Source organism: Leptodactylus fuscus, chromosome 1, assembly GCF_031893055.1.
Source record: "Leptodactylus fuscus isolate aLepFus1 chromosome 1, aLepFus1.hap2, whole genome shotgun sequence".
NCBI classification, from domain to species: Eukaryota; Metazoa; Chordata; class Amphibia; order Anura; family Leptodactylidae; genus Leptodactylus; species Leptodactylus fuscus.
Genome location: NC_134265.1, coordinates 279814531 through 279828633, shown reverse-complemented (window position 1 = coordinate 279828633; position 14103 = coordinate 279814531). Strand labels below are relative to the sequence as shown.

Here is a 14103-nt window from a genome sequence, read left to right as displayed (position 1 = left end):
GTGAATGCTGCCACCTGGAATATATTATTGCTAGGCAGACTACTGACTACTACCTTCTGATTTCCATTGTGAGTTACTGCTTTCAACGTGATAACAATGCATCCCTTTTTTAAAACATGTATTCTACAAACTGGAGGGGTCCAAATCCATGTCATATTTTATGCCATATAGCCCAGCATGTGGACTATGTGCAAGTCTAACAAAGGTCCGATCGGCGTCCAAGAAGTGTGTGGCAAGAAAATGTAGGCTCTCCTGTAGAGATTAAGCAGAGGACAGTGTGTTTCAGTGATGCTTTTCAGTTTGTTGTAAGTTAGGACAGCTGGAAAGGTGCAGACCATAAGCAAGTCTTGAAACGTAGCATACACCTGCTATGGTGGGTCAAAGCATGGGCATGAAGTGATATCAACCTAGAAGGAAAACAAAACAGAATTTAGATTTTTAAGAGGCGATAAACTTATCGAGTATCAATATTTGCAAAATGTTATCTATGAGAAGCCACAATAATGGCACCCCAACAAAATACAATAACACTATATTGCATCTGTATTACTTCCACCTATCAAGTGTCCTTCTAATAGCAAAGTATTTTGGGATTACATCAATGTAAATTAATTTATGAATTAATTCAATATAAAAAAAATTGGGGGCAAGTGATATAAAATATGAAAACACATAAAATAACGTAAGTGTATGTAAGTTGAATCAACATAACCATACACTCATATGAACACAACAGTAACTATAAAAGCATTTAAGGCTAAGGCTCCACATTGAGTACTCGCAGAGGTTTATCCGCTCAGGAATTACACAGTACAGTAGCATTGTTGCTAGGGGTGTAGCTATAAAGGGTGCAGCAGTGGCATTCAGTATTGGGCCCTGGACCCTAAGAGGCACAAAGGATGTGAGGGCCCCTTTTAAAATTTTGTAATGGGGCTCAGAAGCTTATATGTTGTATCTCTGAGTATTTTTGATGTGAACTCTCATCCACACACTATATACTCACAGGTAAAGTTTGCACTGCATGTTTTGAACCTGTTTTTTGAACCTGCAGCATGTCAGTTTGCCTCCTGTTTTCCTAAAACCAGGGCTAGCTGTCAATCCACTGTGGAGTGTATGAGGTAGGCATCCTGTAGTGGCCCCAACATGAGGGTTCTTAGCCTTAACAGGTTGTCCAAGACCTCATATGTATTAGCTATGGATGTGTATTAGATGTTGATGACCTATCCCCAGGATAGGTCATGAGCATCTGAATGGTGGGATTTGACACCCTGATTTCGCACAGATCAGCTGATGCTACTGCCAAAAGCTGTATACTTGGTATATGGACAGAAGCTGTTCTGCTCCTATTTAAGTGAATAGCTGCAAAGCTGTATATTTGAATATGAGCTGTATATACAACCTATATATAGCTTCTGATGGTTGGATCAACTGATCATTACAGTGTCCAGGCATCCATCCCCTACTGATCTGTTGGATAGGTCATCAATATCCAATAAAAATGAGGTCTTGGACAACCCCTTTAAAGACCATGGGTTGGAATTATTCCATTAGAGTGACTATTTAACATATGATAATTTGTAGATTAATTTCCAAACATTGCCCCATATAAACATTCCCACCAATCACATCATTTATGTCATTAAAAATCTAATATGCTGGTTTCAGCGCTCCCCTATTGTTTTATTGTGACACATTAAACTTCATGTTAGCGGTAAATTTTGGTTGATATGCTTTATGCTTTATTTATAAAAATTCCCAAATTTACATAAGGTTTTTTTCAAAAATTAGCAAATTTCAAAATTTTAACTTCTATGCTTTCAAGATTTATTGTGATACCATACAAAATTGTAAATAATTATTACTATAAAGTTATTTTATATTTGGCTTAAGCATCTTTTGATTTTTTACCAGCAATTTTTCAAATTTTCATGATTTCCAAAATCAATTTTTTTACCACTAGATCAGATCTGAAGTGGCTTTGAGAGGCCTAAATAGTATGTAGAATAGCATTTAGGAAGTTTGTTAACTCTTTTGTGAAGATTTTTAAAAATACAATTTTTTTTAGATTTTCAGTATTAACTATTTTTTTTTCTGCAGCACTGCAAATGTCAATAGAGAGACTCAATATTTATTATTCTAGTTTAATAGTTTTTAGAAATATCCTGTATGTGTACCTAGTGTGCCATTTTACTTGAAAACAGGCCTCAGAAATGAAAAAGTACCTTGTGGATTTTGTGGGTTCTTTTTCGCTCAGATGTATCATTGTTTTGCAGAGTCCTTGAGACGTCAAACCATCAAATATATGAAATACACCCGAAAGAACCTTTTACAAATTATACTCCTCAAGGAATCCATCGAGGGGTTTAAAGAGCATTTGACCTCTAAGTTTTTTGTAGCACTTAGATTTGGGCAGTGAAAATGCAAAAAATACCAATACTATTTGGTTGTAGAGCATAATTTCTACAAAGGGTTCATAAGACAACCCCACTATTTGTAACACAATCTCTCCTAAGTACTGCAGTACCTCATATATTGTTATAACTGGAAAAAGCACCATTTGATTTGGTGCACACAATTTGCAGTAAAGGTTTTTTGAGACCATGTCGCATTTGCAGAATCCTTGAGATACAGTAGAAACCCTAAAAAATTACTCTGTTTTAGAAACTATTGTATACCCCTAAATTCATTTATCTAGAGGTTTAATGAGATCAAGAATGTTTTCTAGAAATGTAAGGCTGGGGCCCCACGGGACGTAAACACCGTGATTTGCTTGTGGTGGAAACACTGTGGGAAAATTGTGGCTTTTGACAGTAAGGGCAAAGTGGATGGTATTTTAGTGAATCTCATGCCCATTTTGCGGTAAAAACCGCAGTGCGGACACGCCGCGATTTCCAAAACTACCACGGTTTTGGAAATTGCAGCATATCAATTATACCTACGGAAACACCAGAGGTTTCCCCATAGGTTAAATTGAACAGAACAGAAAGTCCACAGAGGCAACCCCTGCAAACTTTCTGTCTAAAGCGCTGCGGACAGATCCGCGATGCAATATCGTTGCGTTTTTTTCCCGCAGCTCTTTTTTGCTGCATGACGTCCCAAGGGGCTTTTAGCCTCAATGATACTTATGAGAAAACAGCTCTTTAATTATTATGATGTGTTTTCTAGAGATGAGCGAGTAGTACTCGATCGAGTAGGTATTCGATCGAATACTGTGGTATTCGAAATACTCGTACTCGATCGAGTACCACTCGCTGTTCGAATGTAAAAGTTCGATGCAGAACCAGCATTGATTGGCCTAATGCTATACAGTCAGCCAATCAACGCTGGTTCTTCTCCTACCTTTAGAAGTCTTCTCCGTGCAGCTTCCCCACGGCGTCTTCCGGCTCTTCATTCACTCTGCCAGGCATCGGGCCTGGGCAGAGCCAACTGCGCATGTCCGCTTGTAGTACGGACATGCGCAGTCGGCTCTGCCCAGGCCCGATGCCTGGCAGAGTGAATTCAGAGCCAGAAGATGCCGCGGGGACGCTGCACAGAGAAGACTTCTCGGAGGATCCAGCACGACCCTTACTCGTGGACTTGGTAAGTATAATTTGATCGAACGTTCGATATTCGATTCGAGTAGTCAAATATTGAAGGGCTACTCGAAACGAATATCGAACCTCAAACATTTTACTGTTCGCTCATCTCTAGTGTTTTCTAATTCCATAAACAACCTATATTTGGATCTAACCTGCTGCCAGGGCATATGACAGGACACGACACATGGGTTGCTCTTTTGGTAAATTGCCAAGATGAGAATAACTACTCTCTGTCCTGACCCCTATGGCAGTAAATAAACGGATAAGCTAAGAATACAGTATATCACAGTCGAGCCACACTGTTTCCACAGCTTCACAGTTACAGAGCTAGCTAGATGTACTAAACTGTTTTCGTAGCCCCCACTTCTCTTTATGGGAGTTACAGGAATAGAATCGAGCAGCATTATTCTATAAGACCTACCCATTTGTCGAAATGGAAGTAACCCTTTAACTGATGATTTGGAAAGCATAAAATGACAATTGCAGAGACTCTTGATGTAAAATAATAAAAGAGAATCAAAAGTGACCCCGTTTTAGAAGTTACCCTTCAAAAAATCTTGAAAAACTTGTGCAGAAATATCGAGCTAAGTTTGTGTTGTCAGAAACACAAACCCCTTGAATTGTTGCAGGACTCACAAGGGATGAACTATCATTTAGCTTGGGGAATGTGAAATGTGTTCCAATGATATTCAGGCTCCATATTGCTTCTGCAGAGCCCTTGACAGTGGAAAACCTCAAGCAGGAATTCCATTTTGGAAATTACCCCCACTGTGGTATATGTCTGGAAATATATCAATTGGTAGTAGTTTTGTTTGGGGTTTTACTGGTATTTTTGAGGGAGCAATATGGAATTATTTATAATTATTTCTTGGTACACAGTCACACTGTACTGTAATATCACTGCTGCTTGTTACAATACATTTCATTACTTCCTGCATGTGTGAGAAGACAGTGGATGGTGCTGAGAGCTTAAAGGGGTTGGCCACTTTCAGACCAATATTGACAAACAAATGTACAATAAAAAGATATACAATTTTCCAATATACTTTCGGTATCAATTCCTCACAGTTTTCTAGATCTCGGCTTGCTGACATTCATTCTGTTACTTCTAGAGGATAAAAGTCTGACCATGGTCATGTGATTTACAGTCCATGGTCATGTGATGAGCACACAGATGTACAGCTGATGACCAGGCAGATGTCTGATTACTGTGCTGTGACTAACGAGCGGCAACTGTGTACTCATCACATGACCATGGACCATAAATCACATGACCATGGTCAGAGTTTTATCCTCTAGAAGTAACAGAATGAATGACAGCAAGCAGAGATCTAGAAAACTGTGAGGAAAAGATACAGAAAGTATATTGGAAAATTGTATATCCTTTTATTGTACATTTGTCTGTCAATATTGGTCTGAACATGGCCAACCCCTTTAAGGCAGCTGTAAAGTGTTTTCACAGATCACCATGATTGCTCAGCCACCAAGCTACCACTGTTCAGAAGCAAAGCAACCCATGGGCAGTGGGCACGGGAAGGGACAGTCAGGATTACAGTGCAGGAGTGGAGAAATGGAGGAAGAGCAACTATGGCAATGGTTCTTCATGTGATGATAACCAAACCAAAAACCTTCCTTATTGCTAGGCATAAAAAGAAGAAAAAGTGAAGTAGAATGCTGGGGATCGGCACCCTGATAGCCTTGCAGGGTAAATAGGAGAGGGGGACCCAGGTGAGCTTCATTTACATGCCACAGGTGCAAGAAGAAACCTGATAACCAAGCCAGTCATCTTGACAGGCATGAAAGGGGTTCAGAGGATTTTGACAATGGCCCATAGCAATTTGCAGGGGAAAACAATGGAGGAGCTACAAGATTCCTGCACTTTTCTGTGATCAACATGATACATTATTCACGGTGATCACATGCCCGATTACCAGTGGACTTGGCTATTGTCAGATATGTGTGAGCAGAGCAAAAACAAGTATGATGTACTGGATGAAGGGAGCTCTGCAACCACTAACCTGGGGGGGGGGGGGGGTGGTGCACCTTCTATTATGACAGTGCAGTAAAGAGAAGTGGTTAAATAGGAACACATGCTCCCATTTCCAATTAACTATAAACAGTGTACCCAGACAGTGTCCCTATGAACATTAACATTCAGAGAGTGTCCCTGTAAATTGAGAAATTGATTTGGTTATAACCCCACATTATGCAGTAAAGACGTCTGGGAAAGTCGGGCATGATGTTCAGGGTGCTTCCCATAGAGGGCAGCATAACAGAGGCACTGTCTCCCTGTTTACATCTTGGGAGACAGATTTGCATATTCTTCCTATAAACTGTGTCAGACAGAGTCTGTTTTCATAGAACCGTGTTAGGCTATGTACACATCTGTCTTCAACCATACATGCATACTTGGAATTGACCATGTAAGTTTTTCTACATCTTTTTTTTCCTATGTCTGGTACCTATTTTTTATATTTTTCCAATAAAAGTCAAGTTTTACTATAGACCTCTTGTGCTGAAGGAATATTTTTCTACTGGGTTCTTGTATGTACACATCTTATATGTATCCATGTTAGCAGATGCCAACTGATGTGCAGCCATTTGCATCTATTACAAAGTCTTCAATGTTAAAAGAAAACATCTGCTGCTATTGGACTATTTTTCTAGGTACAGAAACATGGAGGACTACAATATTCTGTATGGCAAAAAAAAATATGGTTACAGGTACATTTTCTTTTTTAACAATGAAGTGTATATTAAACGGATGCAACGATCTCATTCATCCCTTGGCATTCCTTGAATCTGCTTGTAGAATATCCATTAAAACAGATCTACTAAGAAGATGTATAGAGGCATGATGTTAACCTAGGCTTATTTAGAATCTGCTCCAGGACAGAGGAATTACTCTACTGATGATCATGAGTTACTGGTGATGAATCTAGCCTCAGAGAAGTGGTGTAATTTTTTGGAGGCAGCTAAATTTCCTGTGATTATATTTACCAACCACAAAAATCTGGAGTATCTTCAGTTAGCCCACAGTTTGAAAACTTGCCAAGCTTGGTGGGTGATCCATCTTCTCTCATTTTGATTTTGTCCTCACTTATTGTCCTGCAGTGAAAACGTGAACAGCTGATGCTCTTTCCAAGAGCTTTTATATTTCAGATTTACTGCCGGAGACTCCAACCCACATAATTAACCCATGTTGTAACCTGGCAGCTATGGATATCTCTCCTTAAGCTCTTTATAGGGCTGATCCTTCGTATCTTCAGAGCTCTAATGTCAAGTTTTGTCTTGGGATCACCATTCTTGTAGGCCCTTTCGCCAGTCCGAAGTTAAAAACACTGGAGGAGTTACTGTATCACTATTTGTAGTGGCTGCATTGGAGACAAGACATTAAAGAATTTGTAGAATTCTGTTCTCTTTGTCCACAATTCATGTCCTCTTGTAAGATCTTATAAGGTTTTCTCCAGCCTTTGAGATTCTTCCATTGAGACCCTAGTATGATATTCCTATGGATTTTATTACTGATTCATTGTAACTTCTGCTTAGGTATTCAGTAAGCTCTTGGTAGTAATGGATTGCTTCTGTAAGATGGCCTTTTGTTGGGACTACCTTTTGCCCTCAATTCATTTAGGTCTTCTTTAATGAGATTTTGTATCTTCCCTGTCACATTGTATCTGAGTTTGGCGTGCAGTTTTCCTCTGAAGCTAGCTCTGAAATCTCTGTGGACTTCTCAGTAGCTTATCATCATCCATGTAATGGTTAAATAGAAAGAATACATCTAGATCCTTTGTCAATTTCTCTGTACCTGCTGCCCAGAAGAGCGGGATATCACCTGAAATGTGGGACTGTCTTGATCTGGGGTGGCCCCGCCACTGTAGGGCCCGATGCAGCTGCACCGTTGTGCCTATGGTTAAAGCGGCCCTGATATGATGTGTATGTTCGAGTCCCAGAAACAATCCCTGGTCATTTGACTGGTGGAGTGTTGGGTTCTTAGGTTGCCATGTACTTTGGTTGAGAATCACTGCATGTCTTTATGAACAGAACCTAAAAGAATATTTAGAGAAAAACCCAGAAAATGCACAAAAAAATAAACAAATATATATCTCATCACTTCCTCCCTTTATCTCCTCCTTCCCTCTGATCCAGAAACACCAATCAGACTCTACGTTCCGCCTCCTCCCTAGCTGATAATGGTATTTTTCTACATTTACAAATACGCGGCACTGTACATTTTCCACTGATTTACAGTGCACTATATATTTATTATTTCAGAAGTACATTTCTTCAGTATACCTACACAAAAATGTAGCCAGACGTAAAATTGTTTAATATTCTGTGTGGTCATAGACAAACCCTCCAGAGTGTCTGCTCCTTTCAGAGTCTCAGTGTGGTAAATGGACTTCATAATGAAAAGATCTGTCTTGGGGATGATGTCATAGAATCAGTGAATGTAGGTCAATGTATTGTGTCTGTAAAATGTAAGGTTAATCTTGACAACCCATATATCCATTTCCAAAGATAAATTGCTACATTATGTGTGTCAGTTTCAAATTTATCATAATAAAAGCTCTAGATTTTGACATTGACTATAGCATTCATTGCAGCACACTTTTCCAGCCTATGCGAGATATTCTATACTGTTCCTTATCATTTGCACACTAATGCACACATTCTTTTTCTTCTCCTTAGTGTTTTAACCTTTAACTTAAGACATTTATTTTCTGCTCTACTTCAAGTTTATAATGTGCAGACTTCTGGGTTAAAGCCCCACAGAGTAGTTTTAGGAATTTAAAGGGTTAATATTCTTGAGTCAAAACTACCTTTTTTAAAATTAATTATCTATAGTTCTATAGGATGTTATTCTTTGTTTGTCATTCAGATAGCCATAGTTAAGATGCCCTCAATGGCCCTGGCAAAAGCTTATGATGACTTTATATCTTACATACGCTTAAGGGTGCATTCACACTGAGTAAACGCTAGCTTATTCTGAACGTAAAACACGTTCAGAATAAGCGGCGTCTAAAGCAGCTCCATTCATTTCTATGGGAGCCGGCATACGAGCGCTCCCCATAGAAATGAATGGGCTGCTTCTTTCACTCCGAGCAGTCCCATTGAAGTGAATGGGGAGTGCCGGCGTGTACGCTCCGGCATGAGCAGAGCTTGCCGTATACGCCGGCACTTCCCATTCACTTCAATGGGACTGCTCGGAGTGAAAGAAGCAGCCCATTCATTTCTATGGGGAGCGCTCGTATGCCGGCTCCCATAGAAATGAATGTCATGTCATGAATGTTAGATGTCATGTGTGGGGATAGAATATTATTGAATTTTTTGCTATGACTGCAATTTATGTATACTGTGGATTCTTCACCTATGCTATGTAGAAATCAATATGGCATGTCTGTACAGTCAAAGTTCAGGGAACAAATTTTACTGTGTGGTACTTTGTGTTAAACCTGAAGAATCCCGATACGGATTGTATAGAGGTGAAGTAACTTCAAGCTCTCTCTCAGATGAAGGGAATATGGGGAATTATTTGGAACATCTGTACATAGAAGGTTCACAAAATAAATCACACACATCATGTCTTTCTTTAGAAACAAATATGAACAAAAAATAGGGATCACCATTCAAAGCTTCCCCGAGTGACCAAACCGAGCACAAAAGATTGCTATTAACTGTCAAATGCAGACTGGATCATTGGAGATTGGTCACACTGCTTATCCAGTGAATTGCTCCTGTGGTTAAATGGGAACACATTTTCTGAGCAAGAAGGGGAGATTGGCCTTCATGCTCTTTTATTTTGTGTTCCATTTTTAAATAGGCTGTCAATGGGGTCCACATTGTGAAGCATTATGAATGCACTCTTTTATGGCAAGCATTGTTCATCACAAGCTCAATACAGATGTCACTGCTAATCTCCATTTTCACGTGACATATTAAGTAACTAGAGATGCATTCATCTTTAGTTCTGTGAAATATAAAAAAACACAAATATTCCTTTATAAAGGATTAAATTATCCTAGGAATGGGCAACTACCAGTGGCCCACTCCTCCTATTATACTCAATCACTCAATGTTATGTCCAATCAATAAAAGTCACCGCCGGATATACATAAACATGACAAATAATTCAAGCGTTTTAGGTTTAAATGTGAAAAGCTTGTCTGAGAAGTGGATATCTGTAGTGTGAGATCAACCCATAACCAGATATTATACAACCTACTCCTGTGTACAATGTCATTCCCAGTAGGTTAGTTGCCTGATCTTGCCTTATAGGTAACCATACAAGAAACTGGAAAGGAAGGCTCAGATCAAACAGGGGATCCCCAATTTTGTTTAGCACATGTATGGATTGAGCTGAGCAGCAGAGTGGCTCAGCCGTTAGCACTGCAGTGCTGGAGTCCTGGGTTTGAATCCCACTAAGGACAAAATCTGCAAGAAGTTTGTATGGGTTTCCTCCCACTCTCCAAAGACATACTGATAGGGAATGTAGATTGTGAGCCCTATGAGTGACTGGCAATGTCTGTAAAGCGTTGCGGAATATCATGGTGCTATACAAGTAAGCATAATAATTGTTTGGGTAGGCTAACAGCACAATGTTATGTTCCACTAGTGTTTTCTGTGTTTGTTGCATAGTTTCTATGATTTTGTAATTCTCCTAGTTCCTGATATGTTGCCTTCTTATGGTGAGGCATTCCCTCTACAGAAGAAAATCTACATACTACAGCACATCACTCCGCACAGAGAACTAAATGATCCTGCAGTGTGTCTGTGTTTCTTTCTTTTTTAGTTGCTCTGATTCCTAGGATTTCTCTATCTGCCATGAGCTTGTATGTGTTTCTCTCTTGTTATATACTACTGTACCATCTATGAAACTGTATCACTGAAATTTCCCCATTGTGGGACTATTAAAGGAATATCTTATCTTATCTTTATCTCTTATCTTATAAGACAGAACATGCCACATTGTTTCTGTCCATTTATTCATAAATTAGCCAGAATTTTTTTTTTTATATGAAGTTGTAGTCCTACAGGTTTACACTATGACTCCACTGACATTTATGGGATCTATATCACTACTCTGTATAGGCTGAACAGATCTTTAATACAGCCATATAGGATAGAGAGGATTGTGCACTAATTCTTACTAGGTTTTGGGGATAATATCACTCCCTGAGGAGACAGCGCCTTTGCAGGCGGTGGAGACTTACAAAGCCATTTTCACTTCACTGGGAGATTATGGGAAATATGTAAATCTGTTTTCCAGGATGTAATTAGGAAAACAATGCCTCTGCTTGCTGCTCTCTAGGGAAAACCCCCTTAAACATCATGCATGACTTTTTAACAAGCCTAATGCTATGATACGAGGTTTAGCCAAACCAGTAAATCTATTCCAAAAGGAACAGATCGAACTTCGAACTTTTCCATTCGAATAGCGAGTGGTACTCGATCGAGTACAAGTATTTCGAATACCGTAGTATTCGATCGAATACCTACTCAATCGAGTACTACTCGCTCATCTCTAATCTTAGCAAGTCACAAGTAGAACAAGAATTTTTTTACTTGTTATAACCTAGAGACAAAAGTATAAAACATTGTATGAAAAATAAATTCTATAATCACAATGATTCTTTTTTTTCCTCGGGCTATAATACAGATATCTTTAGGACATGCTGTCAATATTAATGGTAGGGGTTCAACTACAGAACTGTCTGCCAATAAGATGATTTATGGTGCCACTGCAGCCAATCTGGCATCCCCTTCATTGTTGCACCAAGCACTTTTCCATATGTTTTGTAGTAGTTGTGCCTTATACTCAAAAATTAAGTAGATGGAGCGGTGCCTGGTAAACAATGAAAGGACTCCTTGTACATGTCGCAGCCTCTTTACTCAACTGATTGATGGGAGAGGCAGATGTCAGATCATGGGAATCAGATGTCAATGGATTATCCTGAGACCAATATTAGTGTCACAAAAACCCCTTTAGGCTATAGCCTCACACAGCGAATCACTGCCAAAAAACGCTAACCTCTGCTGACTTTCTGTCTCCATTATACCTATACGGAAAACGCCAGCATTTCCCCTGCTGTGGGGCCTTAAAGGGGTTGTCCCATCACAAGGATTCTATCTATAGTGCTAGTTTATGTGGATTTAAGACTTTTCCTAAATGCATTGCTTTATAAAAACTGCTTTGTTTGGCCTCTATCTTAATTTATTCACTTCATTGTTTACACTCCGTTTCTATGGCCCTTGGGATTATCTGCTCATTTGTCAAATGATGTAGCTGCCTGCCTCAGGGGTGAGGGGCTGGGAGCAGCTCTAAGTTGTTTGTGTCTGATAAGTAGCGGAGCTTCTCAGATAGGGGAGGTGAGAGCTCCAGGATTTCTGATCTCTTATCAGTCGGTTTAATTGAATTTGGCTGATAAGGGCTGAGATAGGGAGTCCGTTACCTCTGTATGTAATGCAAACTGACTCAAATCCAGCTCTGCTACATCAGCTTCACATTGTAGTAATTAATTTACCACCAATCCCGTGCAAGTGAAACCCCGCCCACCAATGTGCCGAGAAAAGTAGGAAGTGAATAGAGCACAACAGCCTGCAGGTTGGTGAACAAGTGTCATGGGAATACTCCTTCAATCTGCAAATCATAACCATTTTCAGAAAACAAATGTGATTGTTTATATAATAGCACAGTAATAAGAAATCTGTCCTGTAAAGAGCCACACATCTATTTGTCCATCACATGGCCATGGACTGACGTTAATCCATTGGAAGTAATGGATGGCAGCAAGCAGAGATCTAGAAATTGATACAGGAAGTATATTGAAAAATTGTATACCTTTCCAGCATACAAACAATATAATTTATTTGCTGAAACTGGACAACCCCTTTAGGTCAGATCTGCACATGGTATGCATGCCGCATTTTACTCACGGTGGAAATGGCGTGGAAAAAAAAAAAACATGGAATTTTACAATCACAGCAATGTGGATTGTAGGGAATCCCATCGACACTTTGCAGAATAACATGCGAAGTGTACACAATGCGATTTCCAAAGCCGTTGCAGTTCTGAAAATCACAGCATGTCAATTATACCTACTGGTGGTTTCCCTATAGGTATAATGGAAGCAGAAAGTTCACAGAGGAAACCTCTGCAGACTTTCTATGAAAAGCGCTGCGGTAAAAATTGTGATGCATTGCTGGCGCTGTTTTTCCTGCAGGACTTTTTTGCTGCTGCCCGCTACGTGGGGTCTTAGCCTTAATGAATAAAACTTTTTTTTTCTCCAACACAATTTTAAATTATTTGTAAATTGCCAAAATTCATCCAAAAGCAAAACTGCCACCGTGTATAATTTCATTATCTGTTTGGACAGTCTCAATTCATTTATTATATATTTTACTATAGAATATTTACTCTACATGGGTTTATTTACAGAAGAATCGCCATCTAAGATGAATAATTATATATAGTTTGATTCATGAAGCTTTTTTTTAATGTGTGTCATTTCATATTTTTTCTACTATTTTGTAGGAGGGATACATAATTTTTGGGACATAATTTTTAACATTTTTTTTACATTTATACTTCCTTTTATTTAATAAATTAACTCTAGAAATGTCTAATTAGTAATAATGAGTTACATTAAAAAAAAAAAAATGAAGAAACAATTACACTTTAAGTTTAAGGCCCCATGCAGCACGTCGCAGTGGAAAAGTGCTGCAAGAATTTTGTGTTTTTTTCTCCTGTGCATTTTGCAAAAAGTCTGCAGACTTTCTCCTCCCTTATACTTATATGGAAAACACCAGCGTTTCCGTCGGTATAATTAACATGCTACGATTTACAAAAATGTGACAGTTTTGGATGTATTTCTACAATGTGAGTATGGGATTAGCCAGAATTCCATCCACTTTGTAGGGATTGTAATTTGCAGAGTTTCTTTCCGCAGAATTTATGCTACATGGGGCCCCCGGCCTAAGGAAGATTTTGTACCTGGCTATAGAAAAGAAGTATGCCTGTGACTTCTTCTTGTATGTAAGTGCAGGTTTTAGAGCTTTCTTGAATAGTCTTTCTTTGTATATAAATGTAATGGTGAGGGCTGCTTTAAATTTTGAAGTCCTAGTTAAATCCGTATGCTTACTACCATGGAGTCACGACCAGTTTTTGCTTTGACACGGCTGGTTTGCCTATATATCCACGCTTGTACTGAGTTGTCTGCTCCTAATTCCCATGTTAGATACAGATCTATGGCATTCAGCAGTATATGATCACTGCTTTTAATTATCATGTTTGAAGGTTTTTGCGCTTAGCTATTGAGTACCTGGGGAACTTTTTGGTAACATAATCTTTTCAAAGACCTGACCTGTAACAATATATGTATAATTAACGGATAATTCCAATGAACACATTTCTATAATGCTCGTTTTTCAACGTCCCTTGACAATGGATCCATCAGTATAAAAGATCTAAGCGGAGGAAGTGTATAATATTTTATTCCAGTTATCTCACTAAATCCTAAGCTAT

General features: G+C 39.0%; 1 protein-coding gene across 1 annotated transcript in view; it reads right to left on the bottom strand.

Annotated features, from left to right (window-relative positions):
• Positions 1-269: 269 nt before the first annotated feature.
• Positions 270-14103, bottom strand: part of HHIP (hedgehog interacting protein) — a 102184-nt gene continuing 88350 nt past the window's right edge. The window contains exon 14 of the mRNA XM_075265565.1: positions 270-407. Within this exon, the coding sequence (XP_075121666.1) occupies positions 403-407 (5 nt within the window). The 3' untranslated portion in view covers positions 270-402. The remainder of the gene's footprint in view (positions 408-14103) is intronic.